The sequence below is a fragment of the Xiphophorus maculatus genome, chromosome 4 (assembly GCF_002775205.1).
Source record: "Xiphophorus maculatus strain JP 163 A chromosome 4, X_maculatus-5.0-male, whole genome shotgun sequence".
NCBI lineage: Eukaryota > Metazoa > Chordata > Actinopteri > Cyprinodontiformes > Poeciliidae > Xiphophorus > Xiphophorus maculatus.
Window position 1 is genome coordinate 30,077,872 of NC_036446.1, and position 16,986 is coordinate 30,094,857.

General features: G+C 38.4%; 1 protein-coding gene and 1 non-coding gene across 2 annotated transcripts in view; both read right to left on the minus strand.

Moving 5' to 3' along the window:
* The window catches only part of itfg1 (integrin alpha FG-GAP repeat containing 1), a 169,716-nt gene that overhangs the window by 148,908 nt on the left and 3,822 nt on the right, over positions 1 to 16,986 (minus strand). Inside the window, exons 4-6 of the mRNA XM_005802501.3 lie at positions 15,308 to 15,365; positions 15,125 to 15,202; positions 14,923 to 15,017 (exon numbers count right to left, since the gene is read on the minus strand). Of these exons, the coding sequence (XP_005802558.1) occupies positions 14,923 to 15,017; positions 15,125 to 15,202; positions 15,308 to 15,365 (231 nt within the window). The remainder of the gene's footprint in view (positions 1 to 14,922; positions 15,018 to 15,124; positions 15,203 to 15,307; positions 15,366 to 16,986) is intronic.
* Positions 7,751 to 7,822, minus strand: trnad-guc. The gene has a single exon. It is a non-coding gene; the product is annotated as a tRNA-Asp (tRNA).

A 16,986-nucleotide genomic window follows, 5' to 3' on the forward strand; every position in this document is an offset into this window, starting at 1 on the left:
GTCCCAGTATTCCATTATGCCGAGGTGCCGTACGGGGATGAAGACCGGCCGTCCTATTAGCCTCTGTATAAACAGATAGGGCAGCGCTTGGGGGATTCTGAGCTGCAGCAGAGAGGGTGAACTCTGACTCTGGGAAGATAGATGGCAGCAGACATGAGTGTGCACCATCTGCTTGCTTTGACTCACTTTCACATCATTCTCCCCACTTGCCACTGCATCTTCCCTTTATTTGCAGCCTCAAAAGGTGCTATGATGCTTTCTGAGAGGCAAGCAGCAGACATTTGATGGTTTTTGATAATGGACAAGAAAACAAAAAGGTAAATGTGGTAACCGTGTCGCCTAACGACATTTACCCTCACATAAGCACAGGAGGGTAAATTCTGTCAGTAATGAGTGAGAATACTGATTACAGCACGATCATGGTTGTGATTTAAGTATCTCAGACTGTAAGTTTTTTCTGAAATAACATACCGTGCTTGTTGTGTATGTGGCATGTTGTTAAGTGTAGCTTCAGGACAGAAGGAAGGGCATCAGACTTTAATCACATTTACTTGTTACTCAGGTTAAAGTTTCACAATATAATTGTCTATAAGGTCAAAATTGGGCTCCACGTTTTTACAAACAGTTTTTGTTTGAGACTAATCTGAACCATGTTTTTGTTTAATACAAAACATTTCCATTAACTCATGTTTGCTGGATTCACTTTGCCTGACTAGAAAAACTGTAGCTTTGAAAAGTCTGTGAGGAAATATAATCTTGATATTTTTTGGGCCCATAAAAACAATAAATGTCACAATCTCTCTATAGATTTGCTGTTGACCCTTCAAGGGTACAATTATGGATTTTCTGTAGCTGATTGATTTCTAAGAGTAAAAGGTCTCTAAAACATGGCAACAAAACAGAAACTGACAAAATGGAACATTATGAGTTTAAAATACTGAGGATATAAGCACAAAAAAGGGTTTATAACTTATTGGCAGAGGAAGCAAATCTGGTTTCCATCATGCTCAGCAGTGTAACAATGCTGATACTACGACTGCAAAATAAAGGGTATCAAGAGCAGTCGTTGCTATATTCGTAACGTCGTTGGAGTGGAGCTGGACTCTCTGACAATGGTGTCAGAAAGAAGGATCCTGTCCAAGATGCACGCCATCTTGGACAATGAGTCTCATCCACTCCATGACGTGTTGGCCAGATACAGGAGCGCCTTCAGCCAGAGACTCATTTTGCCAAAGTGCACCACAGAGCGCAGGTTGACATCAGGCTTTAAAACGCCCAAGTCTGAGCTAATTTATTCAATATTTTTTCTGCGCTCATTTATAGATTAATATATTGCATGTGATTGCTTGTTATTTATTAATTTATTTGTTTATATCTAGTCATTTTGAACTTGTTACTCTTTAATTCATTACCCGAGATGGAGTAGCTTTCAACAAATAAGAAATTTCCCCTTGGGGTTCAATAAAGTATATCTATTCTATTCTATTCATATGACAAAGGACTGTTTGGAGTGAACTAATGGTTGATTACCATGCTACAAGTTTTCAAGTAGCATTTTTAGGCAAATGCAATATTTAGCCAGTAGGACAGGGCAACAAAAGCTCACACTAGACACAAAAGACAATAATGTTCAGAGTAAGAAGCACAGATTAAAAGGAGAGGAAATAAGAAAACAGGTGTATACCGCACCTGATATCGTCATGGTAAAGTTTATCAATATTATCGCCTCCTCAAGATTTTCTAATATTGTGCAGCCTTTGCTGATACAACATCAAGCACGTAGGGTTTAAAGTTAGATGCACATCTATTTGAAAGATGTTGTACCAATATCTGTCTATTGGTCTATGAAAATTCCAGATTATAGGCATTCAGTGCCTGTGAATAGTCAAGACAGGCTATTGACTTGTTGAAGGCTGGCTCTAAAACCTCTCTCTCTGTCTTCTTAAAGTCATTACCACTTCACCTGAAATAATGTAAATATATTAGCTAAAAACATATTTGTGAATATCATCCATTCCCATAAAGACATTGGGCAAAGTGTTGACAAGAATATTGTCCCAAATTATCTGAAAACAGAAAATCTCTAATGTCTAAATTCAGACTACAACAAACTTCCAGGGAGAGACACTTAGATTCAGATTCTCTCTCTCTTGCTAAGTTAGTCCTAATTGGATTCACAATGAAGAGCACTTTTTAATGAATGTAGCAAATAACCTGGAATGACCTCAGAGCCAAGTCCACACTGGGGGGTTTTGATGATCACCTGTTATGTTCTTATTACAAATGATAACATCAACTATCTACTTTACTACACTTATTAAAATCACCTGCTGGCTCCCTTGGAGCAAAGACCACTGACCAGTGATCTCCAGCCATCTGTATTCTATGTCTTTCTTTCCGGCTGGTTCAGCTCAGACTTTTGACATCTGCTTCCAAATCTCATCAGCAGAGCGTGGCTGATCCATCGTCAGCTTCTCTTAAGGATATCTTCTTTCACACTTCGTTGTTTCGGTGGGAAAGGTCAGTGTTCCTCGTCTTATTTTTCAAACAGTTGTAAAGGTTTGCAGTCTCTTTATGGCTTTGACAATTGTACTGCAAATAAATGCTCAAAAAAGGAGAGTATAGTTCATGTCGGTGATCAAATAAAACTGTAAAACCTTTTCTAATGGTGACAAATCCTTCAAGGTCGAAGATTTCCTTTATTTGAATGAATGTTTTCCTTGGTTTTCTGGCCCCAGTCTTCACATTGGCATCTATCTATTGATGGCAAGATATGTGCCATCAATAGATCCTCCAATGACTTTCCTTAACTCTGAGTGTTTTCAGTACAGTAACACTCAGTATTGTTGATCTCAGTACTTCTCAAATAGTGGGGCGCACCCCTGGGCAGGACTTTATAATTGTCTTTATTCATGTTAACTGATAAACAAGCCTCCGCTCACTAGGTGGCAGCCTAGTGCTACCTAGTGATTAGTGTTGATTAGTTTGAGCAGCCAGTGTTCAAACTAATCAACAGGCTGCCTGTTCCAGCCAGTAGAAGTAGCTACACAGCCCTGTTGTAAACGAAGCAGAGGAAGAAAAAAAAAAACGGAGCAAAGGATACAAGCGCGGGTTTTTGAAATATATCTGCCGTCATAGAGTAGAGATGGAGAAGTCTGACAGTGAAAAGAAAAACCAGTCAGTGAAGCAAGTGTGAGAGTTTTATGGCCAGGTTGAGAGAGTTTTATTTTCAAATACAAGAATAAAGTCATAATACTGCAAGAACCAAGTGCTATTAGCAGAATTGGTTCAATATTGGCAGAATGTAGGGGCGTGCTGTGGTGGCGCAGGGCGTTAGCACGCCCCACGTTTGGAGGCCCTAGTCCTCGACGCGGACGTCGCGGGTTCGACTCCCGGTCCTGACGACCTTTACCGCATGTCTTCCCCCCTCTCCTCACCCTCCTTCCTGTCTGCCTACTGTACAAAAAATACGAGCCACTAGCGCCGCAAAAACTCTTCGGAGAAAAATATATATATATATATTGGCAGAATGTATTAATTAGTTTTATTTTGTAACCAGGTTGCTGTGTATTGCAGACTTCTGCCAAGGTCCCTCTTGAAAATGAGATCTAGATCTCAGCGAGGTTTACCTGGTTAAATAAAAGGAAATTAAAACATTAAAAAAAAAACATAAAGATGCAATATTGCCGGAAGAAAGTCGTTAAATTTAAAAGCTTCATAGAGTGATATGTAACGCAAGTCTGGTTTTTTCTCTGTAAAAAAAGTTGTTTAAACAATCGTTTCAAAGTCGTGGGGCTGAAAATTTGCTTCTGATGTGCTAAAACATTTAGTACTTAGTCATTTGTTAAACCAATACCATCCATAACTTTACAAGACCTTTAGTATTCCGCAATTTAGTGCAGTATGGTGAAAAGTTATCATAAAATTACGATTTTATTCTCGTCCAACTTTACTCGTATTTAAAACACAAATCAAAAACTCAGAGCCTGGTCCTTATACTCCATCATAAGCCACTAACTGTAGCTCGCAGAAAAAGGACAGGAAATAGACGAACCCTACCTTTTTATTGCTAATGCAAAATGTTATGCACTTTTCATCTCTTCTCATCCGACAAGCTAAAATATAAGCAATATTGCTGCAAATCGTTCCACAATAAATGTTAAAAATGTTATACTTTGTGAAAAACTACACCGAAGAAGCTGACAAGTAACCAATGCAGTTGTAAAAAGTTTTACTGTATTAAGTCTAAAAATCCACATTCCAGTGAATCATTTGGACTTTTTCTCTTTCAAACTGAATAGTCTTGATTAAATGTTACCAATTCACTCAATAAACTGATGTTGGAAATTATTTAGAGAACACTAAAACAGCGGTGAAAAAAATTATGATCCGTCAGGGGGGCTAGGGTTAGGTTTCCAGATGAAATTCCTATCAATCCAGTCAAAGACCATCTTGGAGTTTATCATACATAAATCTAACGTTATATGCTCAGGCAAATATACTTGTCCATAAGTTTGGATTCTGTTCTGATGAAGTGAAACTGAACTTGTTTAGATCATATTGTACATCACTGTACACTGCACATTTGTGGTGCAATTTTAAAAGCGCCAGCCTTCATAGATTGAAGGTGGCTTATCATGATGCATTAGGACTTTTGTTAAATGAGCCCAGATGGACCAGTGCCAGTGAACTGTTTGTATCTGCTCGCATCAGCACTTTGATGGCTGTTTTAAGAAAGCTTATGTATAAATTTATTTGTCGTTTAAACAAGTCTAATAATAAAATTATCCTACTGTTGACTAACGTTAAATATAGTGCAGTAAAATACTCATCTGTACTTTGGTATGACTGCCTCCTGAATGGTCAGGAGCGTTTTTTATTGTACTTTTTATTCTTTTATTGTATTTGCTTTATTTTTTATGTAATTTGAACTTTGAGTCTGTAATAATAAAATCTTTCTAACATATATATGCAAATCCAGTCTAAGTTTAGCTCAGCTACGATGTGCAGTGTTGCGTTCAGGCCAACACACAAAAGTCAGTCTGCAGGTTTGTTGCTAGTCGTCGTAGGTTCAGCTGCAGCCTGATCTTACAAAACACCTTTGCTGGTACAAATAGACCAGAGTGTTGTGCCAACATCCCATTTGGATAAAAATTTAAAAAGCCACACAGACAGATTAAGAAACAAGAAACAAACAGTATGTACTTTGTCAATATTGTAAAAGAAGTCTATTTTTTTTTAAAGTTGGGTGTATTTTGTTGAGTAGTTAAAGTGAGTTTTAAAGTGGTTGTACAACACTGAGGATGTTTGGATAGTTGCAGAGATGGAGGAGAGCAAAAAAGAAAGTGACAGAAGCCAAAGAACTACAATAGCGCAGTGCAGTTTGGTGCAGAGCCTATACATCAGAACAGAATCACTGTGTGACTCCTTAATGAGTGAACTCATTTCTTTGTCTGCCGGTTTCTATTTTAGAACAACTCTTACCTAGATAAGTGAAACTAGAACTTGATAGAAAAAACATTACACATCTACTCATTTTTCAAGTAGCAGCATCAACTTCTGTAGTTTTGAGTTAAATTATCTGATTTTTGGGGGGATTTCCAAAATCAAAACAGAAATTCTGTACTCAAAATACCTTCTCCACTCAAAAACCAGCACTAAGTCCTACTTTTGTATTTCACACAGACAGGTTACAAGAGCAATCTAAAGCAAAGAACATCAGGATAACATCTCCGTATTGGACCTGTAAAACACCTTCCAGCTCTGGCAGCAGCTCTCTGGTTTGTTCAGGCAGCGTGTCTAAAGAAGATCTGACAGCCAGCACTTCACCTGCTGTATTAGCCGTTGATATGCGTCGTGTTTTTGTGCATGTACGCCGTTGCCTCATTCGACGACACGAGAAGACAAGCCATTAGGTGTATGTTTGCCTATGTCTGGGGTAAAACAAACAAACAAAAAAAACAGTACTTTTTTACAGTAATTTTTTTTTTCAGAGAAAAAAGCGTATTATCATAAAACAAGACGAGAGTAGGAACAGAACAGAAAGCCCAACTGAAACGCAGGAAAAGAGAAACCGAGGTAAAGAAAATGATGTGAAGTGATAGGAAGGCGCGAGGCACAGAGCCAATCCTTTACTTCATGTCTCTACTGCCCCTGAGAGGCTTATTTGTTAGCCTGTTACCCAGCAAACAAGCTGTGACTCCTATTCTGCCTTGGCTGTCAAAGGGATATAGTAAATGCCACAGCAACACACACACACACACACCCCTACACACACACACACACACACACACACACACACACACACACACACACACACACACCCCTACACACACACACACACACACACACACACACACACACACACACGTGTGGTTCATCCCTGCAGGGCGGTTTCAAAAACGAGCTCAAGGAAGGCCATCCAGCCAAATGATCAAATTGCTTTATTTATGGGTCTGCAGGAAGGATGTCTACTTTGTGTTTGAGATGGACTTTGAATGATGTTGACAATAACGAAGCAAAATAAGATGTATTAAACCACAGCGTGTGTGTGTGCGCTCGGTTGCTCTTGTGACTCTTGTATCTTGTGTATATTTGTTCATAGTTAAGCTAAAAGACATCCTGCAGCTTATCAGTCAAGACCTCAGTGTTTATCTGCATCGATTTGTTCGCTCCGTCTTTAACCCCTCGACTGGGTCATCCCTCAGCTGGATGGGGGGGGAGCCTTTGGCATTCTGAGGGAAATGTCACAGCTGTCAGCTGAGAAACGGATACATCCAACTGAAACCAGGGTTCCCTCACCGGCAGACTTAGCCTGAAGACATGCAAATAGAGTCCCAACAATCAATGACTGCTGCCTGTTATTCTAGCCAAAGGAAAGCAGTGTCTTGCAAACGTATTCAAACTCTTTGAAAGAACAATGAAACTCAGTCTAACTGAACTTAAGCTATTTTGACAAAAACAAATAAAAATCTGTCTCTACAAAATAGAAACTAAGGGACGCTGAAAACAAATTCATTGTATACTCTTCAGATCTTTATGTGGAAAAAAGAATATGCATCGTTTCCCTTCACCATTTTAAAGAAATGTGTGTTTATCTAATTCATGAATCCTCAGAAGGAGATTCATGGTTAAAAAGTGGCACAATGTGGATCATTCTCAGGGGTAAGATTACTTTAGAACAATTACCGAAAATCATCCGTTTACCCAAAACACATTACTCAAACCATTTACCACACACACACACGCACGCCGTTTTGTGTACGTTTCTCCTTGCCCAGACAGAGTTATAGCTGTTCAGTTTGCAGACTGACCCTCGAGACACCTGTCACACCAAGAGTAACGTCTTTAGATGACTAGGCTTTCAATCATGATTGTGACCACCATGGCCCTGTGATGTGATTTAGAAACACAGAACAAAATCCAAAAAACCAGATCATTTTTTAGACAGGAGCGCAAGATTATTACAGTGACACCATTACTGGATTATTTTCATTGAACCAGTCAACTTTTTCACTTTGATTTATTATTAGTAATATAAATAATTTCCATGATTTAGGTGTTAAAACCCTAGAAATTAAAACAAGTGTGCTGTTTTTTGGGGTTTTCTTTTACAAATAACTATTGAACAACAAATACTTTCTAAATACAGAGTTCTAAGCTTTAGCCACTTATATAATTCTTTATTTAATCAGGTAAACCCCGTTGAGATCTAGATCTCATTTTCAAGAGGGACCTGAAACAAACTTCACTCCCCGTCGGGGAATCGAACCCCGGTCTCCCGCATGACAGGCGGGGATACTCACCACTATACTAACGAGGAGTATAGGTTGGCTGGCTAGACAGCTGGGTGTTATTGCTTAATGAATTTCAGTGAACTGGTTAAAAAATGTTTTATTTAAAATATTAATAGAAGAATTAAAGTTATAAAAGGAAAATGAAAAGTATTCATCATTTTTCTAAACCTGGTTTATTTGCAGGATCACAAGGTGGCAGACGTCTATCATCTGCAATCAATCTGTAAAATAAAGAGTACATCCTGAACAGATCGTAAGACACAAGGCAACAAAGAGGCACAATACACTCAGCCATGATGGTTTATGTCAAATTGAGAGTTAGCCAAATATGCATAATTTTTGGCCTAAAGGAAATCTCCACATAGAAAAGCCACAGGTGGGATTTGGACTTTGGTAAAACTGTGGTGCAACACAACTAAAAAAAAAATGTATCAGAAGCAAAAATATTTAGAACTTTTAGTACTGTAACAGGCTAACGGTGGATTTTTTTTATTTGCTGTAAAGTTTGGCATTTTAACAGAATGGATGCGAGAACAAAGTCACCAGCTTCTAAACAGTCTTAAGAAAGCTTCAGAAGGTTGCACTTAAAAAACATAGATCAATGAAGCATATTCTGCATGATAAATAATTATAGAGAAATCCCAAACATTTTATTTAGATTCTAAAACCTTCCCAGTATGGACACTATTTAAATTCTGCAGCTCAAAGCATCAAACCAGTCAACCAACTGTTTCTTCATCAGCTCTGACCACTCATCAGCAGGTCAAAGACTCAAAAAAAAAGATTCTTTCTCCAGTTCATAAAAGCTATAAATCTATAAAAATCATTTTATTACAAGCATTTATGTGTGTTAGGAGGAGCAGGCCAGAGCTAAAAACTCAGAACTGCTCATTCAGATCATCCCTACTTGTTACTGTGGTACAACAATAAAGAATGAATGCTGTTAAACAGATACACTACACATTACACACCTACACACAGATATAAATCAATGCAAACGTAATTATGTAAGCTTCAATAGCTATAACAGCCCAACTAATCCCACACAAGCTTGAGCAACACCATTATTAAACTGTCCCCAACACCCTGATGCTGGTTTTGATATGCACACCCACCACACACACACACGCACACACACACACACACACACACACACACACACACACACACACACACACACACACACACACACACACACACACACACACACAGATAAAATACTGAATCGAGGCCAAGAACAAAGTGTTGAGCTCCGCAGAATAAATCCGTCTCTAAGCCAATATGTTGCCCTACTCCACATTGTGTCTTCCACCCCTATCCATCAAAACGGCTCATTCACAAACATGGAAAAAACACACACGCACAGAATGGAGCAATGCTATTCCCGGAAGAGCTAATCTTCTAAAACCATTACAGGGAACAACGTAGGTGCAGTAGCTATAGGGAGGATTATGTCCAAAACACACACACGGACACCCACGCACACATTAGCTAGCCTATTTTGCTCATGACACTTCCTATATGCTGAACACTTCTGTGTAAATAGAAACTCCTCTCAGAAGCTACGGTAACAAGCTCATATCAGCTCATTTCATAGACAGGAATGTGGTGTGGATTCACAAGTCTGAGCACCTCCAGTATCACTATCGCCATCAAAAGCAGTGTCCATTATAACAGCACAAAGCCATGATGGTTCACTCATTTTGGTAAAACTACAATGACCTTGCATACAGTGCATCATTCACGAAAATATCTCTAAAACAACAAAATGGCAAATGAAATGCAAGTAACTTACTAATTATGATAAAAGAAAAGCAAAAATCCACCCAAGTTGTCAAATGTTAATACACAGTTTTAATGCTCAGCCTTTGAGATATTTTAGCCTGCCACATATTGCAGCCACATTCTCACCAGTGTAAAAATATGGATGGCTACTGAGTCCTGGAGCCTTTATGGGCAGAAAACCTCAGATTACTTGGAGTTCAGGGGAAACTCCATTTTCTTGCCCATAAGCTAAGGAAGTGGTAGGAATCACCTGGTATAATGAATGAATAAATCCTGATTGCATCAGTTATCAGTGAAATTTACATGGTGTTTCCTAATGACATCACTCAACGAGAGTATTTACAGGATGTTTAAAACTGGACCAAACTCTGAACCTTGTGGAACACCATAGGAGACTATGAAATTATAATGAATATAATCTACTATTTTAGCAGTAGAAAAAAAAATGATTGCTTCCCTTCATTTTCATATACTAGTAGTAGTAGCAATATTTGTAATATGCTAAGGATTAGCTCTGGAAGAAGAGAATCGAATCATTTGAGATGTGAGTTGGGACAATTCTGACTCAGTTAGCAAACAACAGTGTTCAAATATCTTGATGTTCATTTCTAACCCAATTGCAAAAGGCAAAACTCTGAAATTGTGGCCTCTTGATAGTTCACGGTAAACATTATAAGTATACAAAAAGAAAAAATACCTTTTTGCAAGAAACAGGTGATATGTAGGATGTGTGAAATTGAAAGAAAATCTTTAGAAATAGAAAAAAACAGACAAATGTTTTAACAGGTTTTGACGTGAAGGTTGAAGTAAAACAACACTGAGAGCCCACCAAGCTAGCAACGCTTAAGATTCTCCACAATTCAGAAAAGGCAAAACAACATGCGAAGTTAGACTATTACTGCAAAGCATGTTCTGATGGGGAGCAGCTAGCATCTTCTGCTGAGAAGGATCTAGTTTTAGTTACAAATGCAGTGATAGATCTGTACTTAGGGGTGTATGTGTCAATGTTATGTATTCAATCCACTTATCCCATTTTAGTCCTCTGAATCCTAATCAAATTGATTCCCCAAGGGCCTAAAGATTCTTATTAAAGAAAATGCACAACTTAGGATATATTCAACACAGTTTAGTTAAAAAGCTCAACCATTTAGCGAATTGCCCTCATACATATTTCTCAGGTGAACTCTGTGTGTAGTACATCACTAACCTTGGTTCTGCAATCTCAACTGCCTGTTCTGAAAGCACACAGGATCTAAAATCTAAAATAAACTTGCATAAGCTAATGGAAAAAATGATTCGTAACGTTTGGTTTGTGGGACCATGTTTATTGCAGACCTGTCATCTGAAAGGGGATCAATCCTGGAGGGAGAATATTTAGAAATTAAAATGTGTGTTGAAATCTGAATTAGGGGTTAGCCTCCCAGTTTTTAACTTCTTTTTATTGCATTAAGTTTAAAACTCATGCAATATCCTTACGTGTGATGACAAGCAAAACTAACATTTCTGCTACAGTGCCCTGCAAAATGTAAGCATAATTTATGAACAAGCAACTGTTCCTCTCGGCCAGCCTTGTTAGGTGGCAAATCTGTTCTCTTCTCCCACCACCCCTGTGATATTAGTCAGACAATCAACAAGCCACTTCAACACAGAGGTAGTTTAATTGGATGCTGCAGAGAATTACCATCCCTGTTGCCTAGCAATGAATCCTTATGCCAGTATTGTTGTCTTTGTGCATGCCTTTCTCACAAAATACCGTCTATAAGTACTATGCAATTACAACATTTTCTCTCAACAAAGTTTCTAATCAAGCTGCTGGTAGACTCCTGCTCCACAGATTCTTTTCAGACACGTGATGTGATGCCTGGAACCATAATAATACTCTTCAAATGACAGACCTAAATAGGGGGATGCTTCCTGAATATAACAGGAGAAGGCCAGTTGCCAATATTAATGTATATCATGGTTTTAATCTAGTGGTGGGACTTGATTAAAATTTTGAATCACGTTAATTGCAGGGTCTGTAACTAATCGCATGTAATTGCATTTTAATCGAAAACCATATAATCGACAAAGACAGCAATGATCTCAATTCAAAAATCCTTTTTTGCTGCTAAATTGTTGAATAATTAGACAGATGAGCTCAACAACAAAGACATTTATTGTTTTGTAATCTGTTATTTAAGTTGTCCAACCATAAGCCAGTTGCAAAGTGTTATTACACCCATTTGGTTTTGAAGTGTTTCAGGAAGTGTTTGTCGAAAAACAAGACAATCAACGAGGTTTATTAAGGTCTAAAGTCTCTTGATTTGTTTAACAAACACAAATTAACTGGCAGTAAAAGAAAGGGGAAAAAAACACTAATCTAATATGAATATATTGTTGTTAGAGGTAATGGCTGCCAAAAGATGACACTATGAAAAGATTATGGGCCGCATGCTATATGTCACTGTCACCGCCAGGTTGCTTGGCCAGAGAGACCAATAAGCAGGCTAAATGAGGCCATGACATTAGCCAGGAAACAATTCCAGTTTTTTTTTTCCTTCCTTAGCTGGAACTGCTGATATAGTGGGGTCAGCCAATATACCATTACAAAACTGTTTACAGTGATGGCACTGAGCGGACCAGGATTGGAGTCCTGACACTGCAGTGAAACCGCCCTTCCTGTTCTTAAGTGGGTACCAGTAAAAGACCAGAGTGTGTTGCTTCTCTGTTTGGTCGGATGGGGATCGCCGTCCATTTCAGAAACACTGAATAAAATCACAAGATAAAGATTTGCACTGGTAAAGGGTCAAAGCAATTGAAAAGCTTTAAAACAACAAATATCAGTTGACTCTCTGTTTAGTTTCGGTGGGATGCTTTCTGTGCCGGCTTTGACTTGCTGGTAATTAACATATCCATGCAGATTAATTTATAAAGATGTCTACATTTTAGGCCGCCTACTCCTTTTATCCCAGCAGGATTTGCACACACAAAAAAAGAAACGCTGTCAACACAGAAACTTCATGACCCAGATGTTTCTTCTTATGTGAGAGCTCTTATTTTAAGAGTGGTTGTGGGCTGTTCTCACTTTAACTTTTTAAAAAACTAACTACTAGTATGTGGCTTCAAGCAAAATAGGAGAAATTAATTCAGTCCTACAGCTTCTATGTAAGGAATCCTGATAGGCAACCACATTTTTGTGCAAAAAGATATGTCAATCAAAAAATGAAGGTACAACATTTAATACCCAGCAGGTAAAACACAAAGCAGCTGTAAGATAGTACCTCTGGGTGCAGGCTGCGACTATCTCTTGAACCTTTCCAGCTTTTGCCAGAGTATTTACTTCAGTGTTTGTATTTCCTTTGATAGACTAAAAAAATAAAAAGGCTAGAGATGTAAAAAGAAAAAACAGAAAACATGGCAAAGGTTGGTGCAGATAAGAATCTGAGAGGAATAATATGAATTTGTTTTCAACATATAATCTGGGGACTATATTCTTACTACTGAAATCTACATCTAAAACTTAACTGTCAGGGTTTTTTTCAGCAGCATAGCAAACACTCTCATCATCCAATGAAGGGAGAACCAGCTGACAAGAACAAACCTGCCCATCTTAGGGACTCAAGCTCTGCCTGCTCCATTCTGTGATGCTCCAGCAGGTAGCGCTTAGAGGAACAGGTGGCCTCCACAGACAGTGAACTGAGCCTTTCTAAAAGCTCATCCCCCCCCTCACATCCCTCTTATCTTTCCAGCCATCCTTTTCTTTCAAACCATCTCTCCTTTCCAGCTGAGCTTCATCGCTCCATTGCTTCCTGCCTACTTTTCTCTCTCACTTTTTTTTCTTCCTGCACTCTGTAAGCCACCTCTCACAAAAAGCAGCAGCCAGGACTTAAAACCCACCAGATGTGCAGTTTTTTTTTGTTTCCCAGATTTCTCCAATTAATTTTCTCATGTCTCCGCTACACATTTGCCCAATGCAACGTAAAAAGGGCTGACTGCTCATAAAAAGTTATAGATTTACCACAAAGATCCCCCTGCTCTACTGATTGGTACATATAGGTACAAATTGTACCATAAAAATCTATAAAAAGTACTCCACCCCTCGAATGTTTTACCATTTTTATTGCTTTTTGCAAATCAATCATGATCATCAAAATGTGACTTTTTTGACTAAAAAGAAAAAAGGATAAAAATCCCCTTACTGTCAAAGTGAAAATGGATTTCTACAAAATAAAAAACGGCGGACAGCAAATGTACATCACCACCAACACACCATTCCCAGTGTGAAGCACGGAAGTGGCAGCGTCATGCTTTGGTGATGCTTCTAAGCACATGGACAAGGTGAAACGAATGCAGTTTCCATCTACTTTGGAGTACATTTAACTTCTGTCGAGTTAACAACACAAAGCGCCAAACTAAAGCTGCACAGAAAGGGTTTGAAGACAACAAGGTGGTTGTTCTGGAGTGACCCAGTCAAAGCCCAGGGCTAAATCCTGCAGAGAATTTGTGGCAGGACTTGAAAAGGGCTGTTCAAAGGCAATCCACATGCAACCTGAGAACCTGAACAGTTTTCCGAGAAAGAATGGTGTAAGTGTTTTCACACCTGGTAGTCTGGTAGACTCGGTTTGATTGAGGACCAAAGTTGCAACATTTGTCACATTTTCAGCTGCTGCAGTTCGCTTTCACACTGCACTGTGTGAAACAAACTAAAACCTTTGAAAAACCTGTTTGTAGCACCACATGGCTCCCTTCTGAACCTTGTATAAGCTAAAAAAAAAAAAGGATTTTAATCAAAACAATTTTAACATGTTAAAATCTATGTAATGACTCGACATTCACATGTTGAAGTCCTTAGCAAAATCTGATAAACAATTTGTGTTTTTATTTCTTTAGTGATGCAAGTTGTCCAAGAATCAATTTTAAGCTCATCTGAGAACAAAAACTCCAATTTGGCTGTGGCACTGTCATCACCAGTCTAATAGAAAACAACACTCACAGGCAGATGTATTAAGGTTTCTGCCTGTAGTCAGTCTTGGTGTAATTTTGGAGCTGCCAGTATCTATTACTGAAATGCTCTGGTTACAACTGTGTGATGATCAGGGCTGCTCTAGGAATACGGCCACAGAATCAGATGCTTTTACAGTCACTGTTTTAAAACAAAATAATAATAAACACGATAAGTACCCAAGAAAAAAAACTTAAACACTGATCGGGTGAGGAAAAGTGCAGCATTGTACGTTTCCACTACCATTCATTCAGCTTCTCTAGCCGACAAACATAAAGTAGTTGGTTTGAGCTGTCAAACAAAACACATTTTTCATCATTTTCTTATTAGGAACTTGATAAACGATATGTTACTCACCAGCAGTGAAGTCCTTGTCGAGGTCAATGAAAGCATTAGAGTGAGGAGTGCGCATTCTGATTGATTTATTAAAATCATTCCTGCACTCTTGAATCCTAAAGTGGTGGGGGAAACATGATTCTATATTATTCTGAATAAATGAGAGAGTAGCAGTTAATGACAAAGCCAAGAAATGTGCATTTTTAAAAGGTATTACTTTCACCTTTTGGTAAGATAACAGACTACAGTTTGGGGAGGCGTGGTCACCCCGAAGACATCTGGAATCATGTCGCCATTGAAACTGTGGGAAAGAAAACCCCATTAGGGACATTAGTATATTCCTGCAATTAGTATTTAAAATATTCACAGCATAATGTATCTGAAAAACCTTGAAACTAATACTTACTCCATAACAAGAGGCTGATCTGTTAAGGTGAAATTCAGGGTATACCGCTTAGAGATTTCTGCAGGAAAGGAACAAAGAAGGCAGTCATGAGTTACAAAGGTGAACAGAAAGGCAGCAGAGTCTGACTGGTAAAGTGAGACTTAAACAGGAGGAAGGCAACAGACAGATGATTGAAAACTACATTTAAACTTAAACCATTCTAATCTATGGCCCTAAAAGGCGGCATATGAGAAGACATTTGAGTTTTATGTCCTTTTGTTGTCAGATATTCGCTCTCATGAACCCCAGATAGCACAGGGAAAAAAGATTTTCCAAAGGACTGCTGAGCTGCACAACTAAGATCTCTTGCAAGGTGAATAAAAGGTCCTGAACTGATCCAGCAGATCCAGTGGGGTTTCCAGGAAGACACAGGCAAATCCCAAATCTAAGTTAAAGCCCTTACTGATGCCGACTGTGGCCCAAAATCCATTAGATGGCATCTTAAAGAACACAATATGTTTCCTCCCACTCTAAAAATTTGCCCCTTTGGACTCTGCCAAGCATGGGACACAAAAAGGTGAAAGAAATTTAGATTTTCTAAAGAGTAAATTATTGCAGACTATTGTGAAAGTTTCCATTGTCACTGGCATGACAAGAATGTTCTACTTTCTACACAGCAGAGTGAAGGAAAATCCATTTATTCAACAGGAGAAGGAAGCTTCTGGTTGTGCAGAGGCATCAAGCAGAGTAGGATATGTTGACAAGTTGCAAGGGGCAAAACTCTTGATGGAAGGCAATCATCCCTGAAAACATTTCTGTTTGCTCTAAACTGGTTTCTCTACATCACATGCATCAGATCCGGCCTGCCAGATGTTTTTATGTAGTCTCTAGAAATAAAACCTTTGAGATAACAGTGTGCTTAAAAATTATTTTATCAATTAAATCACAGCCAAGGCACCTGCACTTGTTTCAGCACGTCAAATTTATGACCTTTTAAGACCTTTTAAATGCCAGCTTGAATGAAATTTAAGACCAAAAAATCTGTTAATATAGGGGACGATTGGGGGATCCTGCTGGCTCTTATGGGTTGGCAAGAGAAGCAAGCTGGTAGCACAAACAAATGTCATCCTGTCAACTGGTGATACATTTACACTTACCTATAAAAGACATTTTAAAAAGCTAGCTAGCTAGCAAGGGTATATTAGCAGCTTTTTATTGACAACCTAAAGTACTGAAGGCAAAAAAGATGTCCAAGTGTGACTCAAATTTTAGCCTGACAGAAAATCCCCCAAATTTTCTTTCATTATGGTCATTAAAACCTACTTAATGACCATAATGAAATATAAGAGTATTTATGTCAAACTTTATATTTTTTAATTAATTTAAGACAACTTTATGCCTTAAATACATGAATTTAAGATTTTTTAAGGATGTGTGGACACCCTGTATTCTCCCAAATCACATGAATGTGAAAAGATGTTTGATATTTTTAAATTTCAAGTGGTTTTCATCAAATGCAAAGACAGCTGTTTATTCACATTTTAACAGATCTTTAATAGGTAGTTTTATCAATACTGTCTATCACAACTGGCCATTTAAATACATTCTTGATCTGGATGTGGCCCAAAATGAAAATGGGTTTGACAGCCCTGCTCTACATTGTCACCAGTCAAGAATTTCCACACTTTTAGGTTTCATTT